The 15,892-nt window shown below is 42.7% G+C and overlaps 1 protein-coding gene across 1 annotated transcript in view; it reads left to right on the top strand.

Moving 5' to 3' along the window:
* The window catches only part of IL5RA (interleukin 5 receptor subunit alpha), a 44,497-nt gene that overhangs the window by 14,893 nt on the left and 13,712 nt on the right, over window positions 1-15,892 (top strand). Inside the window, exons 9-10 of the mRNA XM_028844382.2 lie at window positions 195-340; window positions 3,447-3,585. Of these exons, the coding sequence (XP_028700215.2) occupies window positions 195-340; window positions 3,447-3,585 (285 nt within the window). The remainder of the gene's footprint in view (window positions 1-194; window positions 341-3,446; window positions 3,586-15,892) is intronic.

Genomic DNA, 15,892 nt, shown 5'->3' with positions numbered 1-15,892 from the left:
AGCACTATTAGACAAGAGTATTACGGGAGGCCACTGGCTTCCTGTGGCTTAGAGATCAGTTGATTAAGACCTGATGGTAAATATTTGAAAAAAGCATATCTTAGAAATGCCTTGAGAAGTGTGGGTGGATTGGAGTTATCAGCTCTGATCACTGATTCTAAAAAAAAAAAATCACTGATCTTTCATTCCTTTAGATCAAATAAATCCGCCACTGAATGTCACAGCAGAGATTAAAGGAACTCGTCTCTCTATCCAATGGGAGAAACCAGTGTCTGCCTTTCCAATCCATTGCTTTGATTATGAAGTAAAAATACACAATGCAAGGAACGGATATTTGCAGGTAATTACTCAGATCATTCCAATATTTGATGACAGACATTTATTTTAGAAACATTTAAAAAATTATCTTCAGTGACTGCAACCAAGTTACAGCTTGGTACTAACAAGGTCAAAGTTAACTTACGTCTACCCAGGTATTATAGGTATAAACCAAATCTTACTGGCCTTTTGTTTTGAAAGAACATACTTTTGGTTGAAACTAATACAAAGGATTAGAAACAGACTTATTGGTACTAGTGTTGGTTAAAATCTAAAATGATAGATGGGTGCAGTGACTCATGCCTGTAATCCTAGCACTTTGGGAGGCCACTGTGGGTGGATCACCTGAGATGAAGAGTTCAAGACCAGCCTGACCAACATGGTGAAACCCCATCTCTACTAAAAAATACAAAAAAAACTAGCCGGGCGAGGTGGCGGGCGCCTGTAGTCCCAGCTACTTGGGAGGCTGAGGCAGGAGAATGGTGTAAACCTGGGAGGCGGAGCTTGCAGTGAGCTGAGAGCTGGCCACTGCACTCCAGCCTGGGCGACAGAGCGAGACTCCGTCTCAAAACAAAACAAAACAAAACAAACAAACAAAAAAACCCCACAAAAATTAGCCAACATGATGGCGCATGCCTATAATCCCAGCTACTTGGGGGTAGGGGCTGAGGCAGGAGAATCGCTTCAACCAGGGAGGCGGAGGTTACAGTAAGCCGAGATCGTGCCATTGCACTACAACCTGGGGGACAGAGCGATACTTCATCTCAAAAAAAAAAAAAAAAAAAAATCTAAAGTGATGCAGCTACTATAAAAACGGTATGATGAATTCTCAAACAATTAGAAATAGAATTCCCATATGATCCAATAATTCCATTTCTGGTTATATATACAAAAGAATTAAAAACAAGGATTCAAAGAGATGTTTGTACACCCATGTCCATAGCAGCATTATTCACAACAGCCAAAAGCTGGAAGCAACCCATGTGCCCATTAAATGAATGGATGAGCAAAATGCAGCATATACATACAATAGGATATTATCCAGCATTAAAAGAAAGGAAATTCTGACACATGCTGCATCACGGAGGAGCCTTGAGGACATTATGCTAAGCAAAATAAATCAGTCACAAAAGGACAAATACTGTCTGATTCTACTTTCGGAGGTTAAATAGTAAAATTCTTAGAAACAGAGTAGGATGGTGGTTACCAGGAATTGGTTGGAGGGCGGATGGAGAGCTATTGTTTAATGGGTACAGAGTTTCACTTTTGCAAGATTAAAAGACTGTTGAACATTGGTGACACGACAATATGAAAGTATTTAATATCGCAAAGCTGTACACTTAAAAGGGATTAAGATGGTAAATTTCATTATATGTATTTTACCACAATTTAAAAAAACTCATTAGTACTAATAGATAAAAATTTCAAAGGGAAAGGAACTGAGAAGAAAGTCAATCAACATTTCTTGAGCATCAATTATGTGTCAAACTTTATTATGTGTATATTCCACCCTCACAATAATTCTATGATGTAATTATCATTCCCATTTTATAGGAAAGTGAGGCAAAAGAGATGAAGTAACTCTCCCACAGTCACAAAGTTAGGGAAAAAAACAGGATTCCAACTCATGTCTTATAGAGAGTAGACAAAGCCAATTCCATTAGATTCAACAAATATTTACAAATTGGCTTCTTTGTGAGAAATAAGACTGTTTCTGCCATGGAGTGACCCAATCTTGTGACATATTTGCCCAGCCTTGGGGTTGCTCTCCCACAGGAAAAGCCAGTGCAGCTAGAGATGGGGGTGTGTGCACAGAGTCTGCTATGCAGAGAGGAATTGAACGGAATCTGCAAGGATGAAGAGAAACTGGTCTGGTGAGAAAACATGAGAAGGACTTTCTTAGCCAGAGCTTCCCAAAATACTTACACTGAAGGGCTGTGAGTGCGTGTGTTTTTATAATATCTAATCTACCATCGATTGGTGCTTTTGTCAAATACATAAAAATGATTTGCTAGCAAAAATTAAATATAGCCAAAGACATGTAAAGTATCAGTTCACTGATCATGTGTTTGGATGTCATGGCGATGTCAAATTGCTACCAAAACTTCCAAATTGTAGTCATAATTTTATCTGTATTTAGCCCATCACAGGCCAGTAATAAATAGTTCCTGACCTGCACCAGTCTAGGAAAAGGACTAACTTTATGCTTGGGAGAGTATGGTTCTTTCAGTCAAGTGGCAAGTAATTCAGTCTGCCTGGATGCCTGGATATAAGACCAACACTGAACTCATGACTCTGTATCTGACACTGTGACTTCTCCCAGAGTGGCTCTATAAGATTTTTTTTTTTAAATAAAGAAATGGCTTCTTTGTTAAAAACCATAACTGTGGGCAATGGATGCCACTGAAGAATTTCACACAAGAGAGAAATATGTCCACATTTGCAGAGTAGAAGAAGAATTTTGGTAGCAGTGTGAAAACCGGATGTGAGTGGGGAGGGGCCACATGGACATATGGATATCAGTTAGTGGCTACTGCAACAGTCCAAGCAAAAGATAATAAGAGCTAAAATAGGCAATGGACACAGGGCTGGAGTAAAAAAGGGAGAAACACCTCCAGGGAGTATTCAAGATACAGGTGTCAGGAACACATCTCTGGCACAGGGGACTGGCTGGATGGTGGCGACCGTGATCAGCAGAAAGAAAAAGAAGAAGGGCTCATTCATGAGAAAACTGCTTCAACACGAGACAATCTAGTGTTCGTGTAATATTATTTAGTAATGTGACCATAGATTATGGAGGGACAAGGTGAGGGAATAATGCATCTTGGCATAGGCCACTCCAGTCTTTCAGTCTGGAAACATCTGCTCGGCCTGGATAGGATCACCTGGATCTTGACTGTTGACCATTTCATATATTTGGGTTACAAGATAGCGTTTTCCTGAAGGGTGACTGCCAACACAGCAACACTGAAGCGCCTAGTATAAACGAATTGATATGTGCCCTGTTGATTTTAAATGGCTTGCTGAACAGTGAGTCACATGACCTATATAGGACCTCCCATTCTGATAATTGGCAGAACTAAATTAGGTGTTTAGAGATTCTTATAATGCTATTTTTCCCCACTTAGATAGAAAAAATGATGACCAATGCATTCATCTCAATAATTGATGATCTTTCTAAGTATGATGTTCAAGTGAGAGCAGCAGTGAGCTCCATGTGCAGAGAGGCGGGGCTCTGGAGTGAGTGGAGCCAACCTATTTATGTGGGTAAGTAGCTTATGTTTATTTTACATTGGCAGCCTTCCTTGTGATCAAAGAAGGTAATCCCAGAAGTGTACACTTTCATTTGTGGGTCTTAAAATGGTTTCATATCTCTATTGTGACTCATTTTCTATTGGTCTACTGCCTTTCCAATCAGGAAATGAAGCCAAGTGAAGTTTAAGTGTCCAACCTTGTCATTAGCACCAACCCTCCTAGACCCGGTGCCTATTTTTTTTTTCCCCCAAATCTTGTTTCCAGTTTTATCCATGTTTTAAATTAAACTTTTTATTTTGAAATACTTAGACTCACATGCTGTGGGAAGAAATAACAGAGATCCTGTGTCTCTTTCATCCAGTTTTCCTCAAGGGTAACATCTTATAGAACTATAGTACAATAGTGGAATAGAATATTGGTGTTGGTAATCCAGATCTTACTGATTTCATCAATTGTATATGTCCTCATTTGTTTGTTTCTTTTTGGACCGAGTCTTGCTCTGCACCCAGGTGGGAGTGCAGTGGCGCAGTCTCAGCTCACTGCTACCTCTGCCTCTTGGGTTCAAGTGATTCTCCTGTCTCAGCCTCCCGTGTAGCTGGGACTGCAGGCACATGCCATCACACCTGGCTAATTTTCGTATTTTTAGTAGACACAGGGTTTCACCACGTTGGTCAGGCTGGTCTTGAACTCCTGACTTCAGGTGATCCAGTGGCCTCAGCCTCCCAAAGTGCTGGGATTACAGGCATGAGCCACTGTGCCCAGCCATATGTCCTCATTTGTGTGTGTGTGTTTGGTTCTATGCAATTTTAGCACATGTTTAAATTCATGTGCCCATCACCACAGTCAAATACAGAGCAGTTTCATCATCACCTGTTACCCTTTTATAAACACACCCATCTCTCTCTCCTCTCTTCTATCCCTGAACCCTGGCAACGACTAGTCTGTTCTCCATCTCTGTAATTTTCCCGTATCTAATTTTGACTTTATACTTTTTTTAAAAAAAGAAGATTCCAAAATTGAATAATCTACAGGGGCCCACAAAATCTGGATCTGTCCCTGAGCCTTCAGCCTAACAGATATAGAGTATCAAAAGGTCCATGCATCACCGGGCTCCTGTGTTAGCTCTGCAACTGTTTATGTTAGGACCAAATGGACTAGTTTGCTTGGCTAGTAAGATGGGCACCTTCTCTGTCAGTGAGATCCGTGAAGGATAATATACCCAATGGTAGCTATGGATGAAGGGGCACATTTCCAGTCTTACCCTGACACAGATGTCAATTCCACACCTAGGACATGTGGACTTGCACCTTGAAGACAGAAAATTCATACCCTGTGTTAGCCGGGTGCGATGGCTCACGCCTGTAATCCCAGCACTTTGGGAGGCCGAGGTGGGCAGATCACGAGGTCAGAAGATTGAGACCATCCTCAGTAATACTGTGACACCCCGTCTCTACTAAAAAAAAAAATTAGCCGGGCGTGGTGGTGGGCGCGGTGGCAGGCGCCTGTAGTCCCAGAAATTCAGGAGGCTGAGGCAGGAGAATGGTGTGAACCCAGGAGGCGGAGCTTGCAGTGAGCCCATCATGCCACTGCACTCCAGCCTGGGCGACGGAGCGAGACTCCGTCTCAAAAAAAAAAAAGAAAAGAAAAGAAAAGAAAATTCATACTCTGGCTATTACTCGGGTGTTTCCGGCAAGTCAGCATAGGCATTGTATGAGAGAAGGAAACAGTTAAAAAGCAACCAGTGTGTCTCATGTATATGATAAACCATGCAGCCTGGGGAGGCACACACATGTCGTCAACTGTTGCACTAGGTCTATAAGAGCATGAGATGGTGGGAAGAAGACTGGAGCCTTACATAGAAAGCCCAGGTTTAACATTCAGCCTTGACAAGGATTGATTGTGTATCGCCAGACAAATCATTTCTCTCTGTTTGCTAGGGTTCTCAAGATAAAGGAGATAACATCCAGCTTTCCTGCCCCACAGGGTATCTGAAATAAAAACAACTGCAGGGATAGCAGATTACATGTGTTTTTTTATTTTTATTTATTTATTTATTTATTTATTTATTTATTGCCAAGCACTATGGTAAATACATTATCTTAGTCCTATCAAAAAACTTGTTTGGAAAGTTTAGATAATTGGCTTAACTCTGTTCTGCATGGCCAACAAGTGGCAGGGATGGGGCTCTGACCCCAGATTAACTGACTTGATCTTACCTGATCTCTGGACACTCTGGCATGGTGGGACAGGATTCTGCAAGCTTTAAAGTGCTGGGTAGATTAAAGTCTTATTTAAGAGATCTAGGGGATGGGTGTGGTTCTCACGCCTGTAATCCCAGCACTTTGGGAGGCCGAGAAGGGCGGATCATGAGGTCAGGAGATCGACACCATCCTGGCTAACATGGTGAAACCCTGTCTCTACTAAAAATACAAAAAATTAGCTGGGCGTGGTGGTGCGCACCTGTAATCCCAGCTACTTGGGAGGCAGGAGAATCACTTGAACCCAGGAGGTGGAGGCTGCAGTGAGCCAAGATCACGCCACTGCACTCCAGCCTGGGCAACAGAGCAAGACTCTCCATCTCAAAAGAAACAAAACAAAACAAAACAAAAAAAAAGAGAAAAAGATCTTGGTAGCCAACCTTTGTGATTATGGGTGATCAAGTGTGTGGATGCTATCTCTCATGAATCCTATGAGGTATTCATTAACCATTGGAAGAGTATACATGGGAGAGATTTCGTTCAGGCACATGCCAAAATGTTCTACTATTTAATTCATTTGCTTAAGCTATGGGGTGGGTCTTCAGGAAAGTCTTGGGCAGTGACCCATTAGCCCATGTGGAAATGACTCTGATCTGACACATAGAAGATAGGTTTCCATTGAAGACTGGGAAAGATAAGGAAAGGCCTAATAAACGGAGAACTGTTCTGAAACTGCCAGGGGGCTGGTCATGCTAAGTTAGCGAGTTCCCAAAGGAGAATAGCGTCCCCTAAAGTTGTGCAACACACAACCAGCTCAGCCTTAGAGGAGTAGCCGTCCCATCAATCAGAGAGACTTACAGGAGCATCATGAGCCTTCCTGGGGAGAGGGAACTGAAAGGACACTAAAAGGAAGTGAGAATGGGCCAAACTCACCTGCTTCACAATTCTGTTGAGACCAATCTTCCCCTCCCCTCCCTTCCCCCCTAGGTTGACACCCTCACCTAACTAACCAGCACACACAGGACTTTCCTCAACATGGCTCCATTTGCACAGGGAAAATTCACTCTGTTCCCCAGGAGAGAAACAAATATGAGAAGCATTCATCAGTCTCAGGGAATTTTTAACAAGGTCATTAATTTTGTCAAATGCCTAAGGTGGAAGTTTAATTTTTGTTACTTGAATTCAATAGACTTCTTTTTAAAAATGCTTTCTGTGACTCCCCAGGGGCACAAAACTCACTGGCTCAAAACTATTGCTATTTCTAAGTGTCTTCCCAACACCTCTCTCTCTATATATTCAATTTGGGAGATTTTTAAATGCTGTCTAAAGAAACTTAAACCAAGATGATGGGCACCAAGGTCAGAACCCTGGATAAGAAGTGAGTTATGCTTTCTGAGTCTTTGACTTTTGAAGTTATAGTCAATGTTGCCTGCTGAGAATTTAGAACGTACAGGGTGAAATAGAAGCACTAGACATTCAGGACATCTAGGTTTTTAGCCACGGCTCTGCCAACGTCTAGCTCTATGATGTAAGCTAGAGATGACACGAGATAATATTTTGTGAGCAAAGTAATGAGAGACTGCTTAGAGTGCAGCATTGAGGATTCTGAGGCTAAATTTAGATTGTCAGAAGGAATCGTGATCTCCTGCCACCACCGCAGGGGACAGAGTGGTAACCAGCGTGACAGGGTTTTTCCACCCTGACCTGGTCGGTCTATACCTAACCTCTCTGGGCCTCAGCGTCCTCACCAGTAAAATATAAGTGCTGCACTACAAACCTGCTTCCATCTCTGCCATTCACGTTCACCTTCTCTGTACCACCCCACTGCAAAAGTGCTGAGAGTGAAATTGTGATCCATAATGAGCGCTTATTTTAAGCTTGTTTTTAATTTATTATTCACTCTCCACTTTAGAGCTCTCTCACCATTATTATTTCCTAAATAATACCTTCCTAGTTTGAATCTGGACTCATTATCGTTTCCCCCCAGGTGTACCTCGTTGCCATTATCTATAGCAAATCCCATTTCATTTACTGCCACCCTTTTCATGAAGATGAGCTGATTAGTATTACTACTCACCTTATAAATCCATCCTTTCTGGAATTTACTCCTCGCTCAGTTTAGGATCATTAGTGAATTTAATCAATGTAGACTTTCCATTTTCATCAAGATGATTAATAAACATAATAGGAAGTCCAAGCCCCTCTGGGACATTTTGCATGGCTCTTTTTTATCCCTTGAGGATGCAGCAATAATTATGCTCAGCTAGAAGTCTATCAGGCGATTTTGCTGCTACATTCATTTCCTTTAAACACGCTCTCTCCTCTTTTGCCTTATCTTAAAAATAGCACGCTGCAGCCCTTCCATTCCATTTTACGCCAAGACTCAACTCAAATATCACCCCTTTCTTAGACATTAATTCCCCCCCACCGTTATTTTAAAGTAAGAAAATGGAGGTCCTGAGATACTAAATGACTCAGTAGTTGCAAACAGCCAAGAAGTGGCTATTTATATGATTTTCTCAAATAGATGACATATGAGCCAATTAGTGAATTAGAATAGATTTGATTAACTAATTAACCCATTATAGCCCAAGGTTATTTCATTAAAAACATGAAACACAGGGTAAGTTTTGACTGATGAGATAAGGGGAGCTGGGAGAGGAAGGGGGTGCTGTCCAGCTCTGTTGGTAAGGTCCCTGGCCAGCCAAGGGGCACAGGGGACAGCAGGGAGAGGGTATAATTAGCAAGTGAGTGCTCTTCGCTTGCTCTGAACAGTGCCTGATTGGCTCTCCTGTCCTAGAATTTCCAGAGCATGGAATTTTTTTAATTAAAAATAATTGTTTTATTTCAACAGCTTTAGGGGTACAAGTGGTTTTTGGTTACATGGATGACTTGTATAATGGTTAAGTCTGGGCTTTTATTGTACCCATCAGCTGAATAGTTTGTATCATACCCAATAGGTAATTTTTCATCCCTCATGCTCCTCTCACCTTCTCCCCTTCTGAGTCTCCAGTGTTCATTACACCACTCTGTATGCTTCTGTGTACCCAAAACTTAGCTCCCATTTATGAGTGAGAACATGTGGTATTTAGTTTTTCGTTCCTGAGTTACTTTCCTTAGGGTAATGGCCTCTAATTCAATCCAAGTTGCTGCAAAAGACATTATTGCATTCTTTTTGTACAACTGAGTAGTATTTCATGGTGTATATTTACCATGTTTTCTTTATCCACTCATCAGTTGATAGGTACTTAGGGGGATTCTGTATCTTTGCAATTGTGAATTGTGCTATGATAAACATGCACCTTAGGCGTCTTTTTGATATAGTGACTTCTCCTTTGGAAGATTTCTCAAAAACTGAATGAGACCTACAATTTGATTCAGAATGTTTTTTTTAAGAGATGAGGGGTCTCACTATGTTGCCCACGCTGGTCTCAAACTCCTGGGCTCAAGCAATCCTCCTGCCTTAGCCTCCTGAGTAGTTGGGCCTATAGGCACATGCCACTGAGCTGGGCGGGAATTTTTTTTTATGGAAGTAGCAGTTTCACTTTATCAGTACTCGTTATCAACTGCCCTATGTCAGCTGGCTTCTCTGTCTTATCTTAAGAGCTAACTTCCCAATTTTCACATGTCTTTCTCCTTTTTAAACTTTCTTAATTTCCGATTCTTCTGTTCCTTTGTTATCTTTGCTGTCTCCTGTTTATCGAAACTTTTTGTTTCCTGACCCTGGTCTTCATGAAGCTGTGTGTTTTCTCAAGTCCATCACCTTCTCTTCTTTCCTCCATCCATGAAGCTCAAATGCCAAGTGTGAAACAAGGAATGATGAAAATAAATTTTCCCATGGTCATGTCCTTGCTTACAGAAAAAGAGAGTTATGTGGGTCTACCCTGCTCTTATTTCTGGCTGTGTCTTTGGTCAGGATCAGTGGTTCTGAGACCTGCTTCTTCTGTGACAGACCACAATCACTGCAATTGCCCTTCAAAGAAACGATGGGGTTTTGCTTTGACCTCACTGAAGGCAAAATTTGATGGCCAGGATCTATGCAATGATGCTACTGGGTTCCATTAAAAATGTATTTTATTTAAAGCTTTCTTTAGTCTTGAGATGCATGGCACCTACACCCGGGGGAGTTGAAGAAGACTCAGCACAGTTTTCAGATCACTCAGTCACGAGGTCACAGCAGACAGGAGCACCTGCTGCCCCCAGCAGCTCCTTAAACATAGAGATGTGTTGCTCATAGGAAATCTTGGCCTTTGCTTTCCTCTCAAGAGTTTGAGCTGGTGGGGTGGGTGTCTCAGAGTCCTGTGACACAGCCTAGAATCTGTTAGGACTTAATGAAAATGGGTTGAGATAGGGTATCAGGGTGGCCTATGGGAATATGGGCTGGAAGGAAGGCCACCCCAGAGAAACTCCTGTGCCTTTTCCTTTTGACTTGACATTCATGGGCTGATGTATGAGGTGACTTCGTACCTTTGTCCTGGGCACCTGGAATCAAAAACTGGAGTCACCTTTGGGACCATCAAATACATCTTCATTTTCTAGTTTGCCTGCATTGTGCCAAGGTCCCGCAGCTCCAACCTGATTCCTTGGACTCTGACTCCTACCTGGAGCTCTGATCCCTTCTCTCTGTCTCTCCTTATCCCATCCCTCTCCTTCAGCAACTTTTCCTTGTTAAATTCTCACACTATGGTGACACGAGGAGAAAGATGAAAGGGAAATGTTGTAGAAGGGTCCACATGAGCTATCCCTAGGCCTTCCAAAATAATCTTGCAAAACTCTTGTGAGGTTTGAGATGGGAGCCTCCGGGTCTATACCGTAGCAAAAATTGCTTAAAAGGAACAAGAGTTGACCCAGTAACAACATGAAAGACCCACTTAGGCTGACTTAAGACTAACACAGCTTATTGTGGTTCTGGTTTTCCTGTGTAGACAGATGGCTTGGTCACACTGCTTCCTTTTGTCCAGCCTGGTTAGATCCCACCTGGCAGCCCCATTTGTTCCCACCAGCGGAGCAGGACTGCCTCACCCCAGTGGTCATCCCACTGGCCTGAAGGAGGGTTAACAGGGGCCTTTCAGATTTCATCTCCAACTGCCAGGAGCAGGGAGTTCCCACAGCGCTTTCAGGCACAGCCACCTCTATTGGTGTTTGCACTACCCTTCTAGGCATACATTCTGCCTCATGGTGGGATGGCAGCTTGGGGGAGGGAGGGACTCTGTCAGGGGGCCAGCCCCTGTGCAGGACATATTCACCTACATCATCTTATTTATCATCACATACATGATTTCCTAATCACCCAGGTGAGAAAACAGATGCAGACAGGTGAAAGAACTGCTGGAAGCTACACAGATAGTAAGTGGGACACCTGGGTTTGGAACCCACCCAGAGGACTGGCTCCACACCTGGGTTCTTTTTGAGATGTTCCATGGCCCTGGTGGTTATTACTCCAGCCAGGGAAACTGAGGCTGGAGGATGGGCCAAGCTCAGGCAGAGGGGCTGGGGGCTGTGAAAGCAGGAAGCTCTGCCAGCTCTTGACCTTGTCAGTCTCCATCCAGACAAGCCATTGGGAATGGAGTTAGCTTCTTCAGGCCGTTCTTGTCTAAATGTTCCTGTCCAAGTTCTTCATAATGTTCATTAACATGAACATTATGAACCCTAAATCCTTGAAGGGCAGGAACTTCCATTTCTCTTCCTCAGTATCTGGAATATTTGGTGTGTGTTTATTTCTCCTGACCTGAGTTTATCATTCTGCATTTTGGGAATTCTGATAGCACTCCAATTTTGGCCTGGCTTTGATGAAAGGGAAATTATCTTCATGAATTTGTTGACACAATGCATTTCATCCTAATCGTAATTACAATAAGTAATATTTATTGAGCACCTATGTACCAGCACTGTGCTAAGCACTTCACATGTGCTAATTTATTCAGTCCGTCTCCCTGTTTTATAATGCAGGACATAGAAGCTGGAGAGGCTACCCTGCTGAAGGTCACTTTGGTAGCAAGTGGCAGAACTAGGGCTAAACCTCTGGGGTTTGTTTTGTTTTGTTTTTAATAAGATAGAGTCTCGCTCTGTCCCCCAGGCTGGAGTGCAGTCACACAATGATCCCGGCTCACTGCAGCCTCCACCTCCCATGGGGGTTCAAGCAATTCTCCTGCCTCAGCCACCAGAGTAGCTGGAATTACTCACACCACCACACCTGGCTAATTTTGTATCTTTAGTAGAGACAGGATTTCACCATGTTGGCCAGGCTGATCTTGAACTCCTGACTTCAAGTGATCCACCCACCTTGGCCTCCCAAAGTGCTGGGATTGCAGGCCTGAGCCACCACACTCAGTCTAGGACCAAACTTCTTTATCCCTTGTTGCTTACTTCTATGTGATGACCACATGCTCTGCAGCCAGCTTTCATCTGCTTTAGCAGGTTGATAAAACAGGCCCAGCAGCCCCTTACAGAGAAGAAAATTCTGGGTTGCTTGGGGGGCCCCAGAAGGTACATGGCCCTTGGTGCTTTGTGGGAAAGCCTGCAGAGAAGAAAACTGCCATGAGGAATTCCCCTCTCAACTTCATCAAGTCTAGTCCTACTGGGGGATAATGCAAACAAGCAGTAAACTTAACAAGCAGTAAAATTAACTGCAGTGAGCCATCCAGTTAATCCTGAATGCACACACAAATACATGCATGATGCACACAAATACACACATGTACACAAATACACAGTCTCCATTTCCTCTCTCTATTCAGTTCATTCAAGCCCAGTTCCACCAGATGAAGATAGTGCAGGTTGTGTGTGTTTGATCTGGGTCCTTCACTACTCTACACATTTTGTTCACTGAAGCTGCATTTTGCTGTCCTCTTTTTATTTCTCTAAACCAGGTACCTCCCACAGTCCATTTGACAGCTGCCTCGAAAGCTCACTCACCCAAAAGGTCTGCTCCTGACTTGCTTGCACTGGGAGCCTGTGATCTGGTTTGGGGTGCTCATTCATGATGCCACAGTCTCCCCTCCAACCAGAGGCAAGTCACAGGAAGCTAGTTAAACCCTGTATCATAGACTACCATATTGACATCCTCTCAATTATCCAACCCTGTTGGTGCCATTTGAACTTCTCTCAGCACCTGCTGGTTCTAAAAACACAGCAGGCCTGCTCCGTTGGAAGCATCCCATCAATTTACTAATTAGCTCTTTTCCCTGGAAACCTATTGTTGAGTCTGAAATCAGATTCAAAATCAATATGTAAGCACTGAAAGTTCATACTTACATGCACAATTTAAGGTGGAACAGGCTTCCAAATCAAATTTACCTCCTAAGAGCTATTAGTGTAAACCTCATAGATCATAGAATTCTAGAGCAAGAGAGACTGCAGCCCTAAAAGGGAAGTGGCTTGACGAAACTCCCAGAGGCAGAGCTGGGACTAGTTTGGGTGCAATATCTGGAGTCCTTCTGCCCTCTGTGTTGCCACTCTCTCAGCCCACCTGCACCCCATGTCCCACTCCATATACATTCTAGGGTCATAGAAGAATGGTTAAGATGTCAAAAATAATGGAAACTGAGGTCCCCAGACACCAGAAACTGAATTTCCCAAATGGTCTAAGTTAGCGATGCCTAAAAAGCACCCAGGAATCAAATAGGGAGTCTGGAGAGCTTGTCCTCCTTACAAGGACAGGCTGTGTGACTTCTTCTTTCTGAAACCCATTTTTGCATAACCAAATGGCAGTGCCCATTGATTTCTTGAAAAGAAACATCTGTGACTTCCTTTTTAATGGCAAGAAAGGTATTCTCCTTGAGTCAGAGAAAAGAGCCAAATTACCTGGAAATACATTTTGTTTTTGAAATCTCCAAGGTTGGAGACCCCGGAATTCAAACTAAGACTACATTGTGGGATCTCCCAACTTTTAAAGTATTGAAATTCTTAATCATTTTGACCCAAAGAATGTATGCTCTCAGTGGGATCTTCTCTCCTTGCTCTACTTTCAGCAAAACAGAGTAGGTGCTTACTTTAATTCACTAATCTACTGGGTGGTTTTTTTTTTTTTTTTTTTTTGGCATAAATAAGTAACTGACCACAAGTAATCCACAAGTAATTTCTACTTGGCAATGAGTACGTGAAAGCTTTTTCTTGCACAAAATTTTCCTGCCAATTTATATTTTCTTCAAGGAAAAGCTGACCTTGATTGTGTTCTCAGGGGTTAGTTCTGTTTTCAACTGGCTATAGGTGAGTAGCCCTAATGCATTTGGGGCAACTGGAGAAGCCAGGCCAGGAGAAATGACTAATGTGCCAACTCCCTCCCGGCAGTGACCATGACTTTGCTTCTCACGTAGTACTTTGTATGCATCAATAACTTTTTTTCATTTAATGAAATAAAATCAGGGTTGCCTCTATATTTTTGCTAATTCAGTGAGAATCTTCGCTTATCAAAATGAGGGCTGAAGTGAATAACTCGAGAGTGGTTTAACTGAAAAGATTTTTGTAATCATGGTCAGAAGAAAACGGTACTGTTATCAGAACTTGCCATATCAGGCTAGGGGGTATTGCACAATTTAAGACCCAAATGTGACTGAAAGTGTGACCGACAGTGTGACCCTGATAATTATTTACAACACTGCCCCTTCTTTCTGCAGGACCCGTACTTTTTCTGTTGGTTTAACCTAGTTGTAAACAGGATAACTTTTTTTCTGCTGATATACCACTTGCTGAATTAGAATCCCGTGTCTCTGAACCTACAGTTTCTGAATGTGGTTATCGGGATACTTGCATAATGGTTATGAGCATGGAATAGTTTGAGAGATGGAGCCATGAAGCAGGCTGAATGCCTTATTCAGGAAATCAGACTGGGAGATAAAGTAAGACAGTATTTGATTTGCTGGTATTTGTTTGTCCCAGCTACTCTTCACATTACCTAAGAGAGAATGCAGTAAAAACGAAGTCTAACAGAGCACTCAGCTCCCATCCAGAGAACTGAATATTAATCCTGGAACCATCGAGTATCTGTAGGATTTAGGAAAATAAAAGCTTTGCCACTTTAAGGGTCCATTTTCCATTATTTAACAAAATGTGGCGAATGCCTTTTTATAAAACAATAGACATAAGTATATTTCAAAATAAAACTTGAAAAAAAAAATAACTATAGCCATAGGGCTAGGCACAGTTGGTCACGCTTGTAATCTCAGCAGTTTGGGAGGCCAAAGCAGGAGAATTGCCTGAGTCTAGGAGCTTGAGACCAGCCTGGGCAACATACTGAGGCCCCATCTCTACAAAAGATTTTAAAAATTAGGTAGGCACGGTGATGCGCGCCTGTAGTCCCAGCTACTTGGGAGGCTAAGGCGAGAGGATTGCTTGAACCCAGGAGTCAGAATCTGCAGGGAGCTATGATCATGCCACTGCACTCCAGCCTGGGTGACAGAGCAAGACTCTATCCCATATAAATAAATAAATAGTATAGTCATAGGTTTTTAATCAAGTTCTTCAGTCTCACCTAGAGTTTGGAGAATGTCAGGAGGAACGGTAGTTTGCAAAGCAGCCACCTTTAATTAGAGAAGCTGCCTGCACACTTAGCCTTATCGGGCAGCGGGGATGCAAACAATAGAACAGGGCTTCCCACAGTGAAGACAGAGAGCTATAGGGATGATGCTCAGGAGAGTTCTCAAGGAGAAGCAATGCTTAGAATAAGTGAAGTGAAGTTCCTGTGTATTCAGTGTGCCCTCAGTTTTGCAGAGGGAGGGAGAGGAATGGGATTCCTGCATCAAGGCTAAGAGCATGGACTGTTTGGGCTCCCTCACTTCCTTGCTGGGTGGCCTGGGCTGACTTACTCTGTCCTTTTCTACCTCAGTTCCTGCATCTGTACAGTGAGAATAATAGTGTCCATCTTAAAGCATCGCTGTGAGAATCGAGAATGTACGTGAAGCACTTTACATAGTATCTGGGCACCTAGAAGCACTCAGAAAAAGGGAATGTAAAAATATGTATAGAAAATAAGCTCTTAGTTACTTCCAGTGACTACTGATTTCTCTTTTTTAATTTTTATACTTTATTACAACTTTTAAAGTTCCAGCAGCAAAAAGGCACTACTTTTGTTTTCCTTTTTTTTTTTTTTGGAGACAGAGTCTTGCTCCATAGCCCAGGCTGGA

This window comes from Macaca mulatta, chromosome 2 (assembly GCF_049350105.2).
Source record: "Macaca mulatta isolate MMU2019108-1 chromosome 2, T2T-MMU8v2.0, whole genome shotgun sequence".
NCBI classification, from domain to species: Eukaryota; Metazoa; Chordata; class Mammalia; order Primates; family Cercopithecidae; genus Macaca; species Macaca mulatta.
Note: the sequence above shows the minus strand (reverse complement) of the source record. Positions and strands in the feature narration are given on the sequence as shown.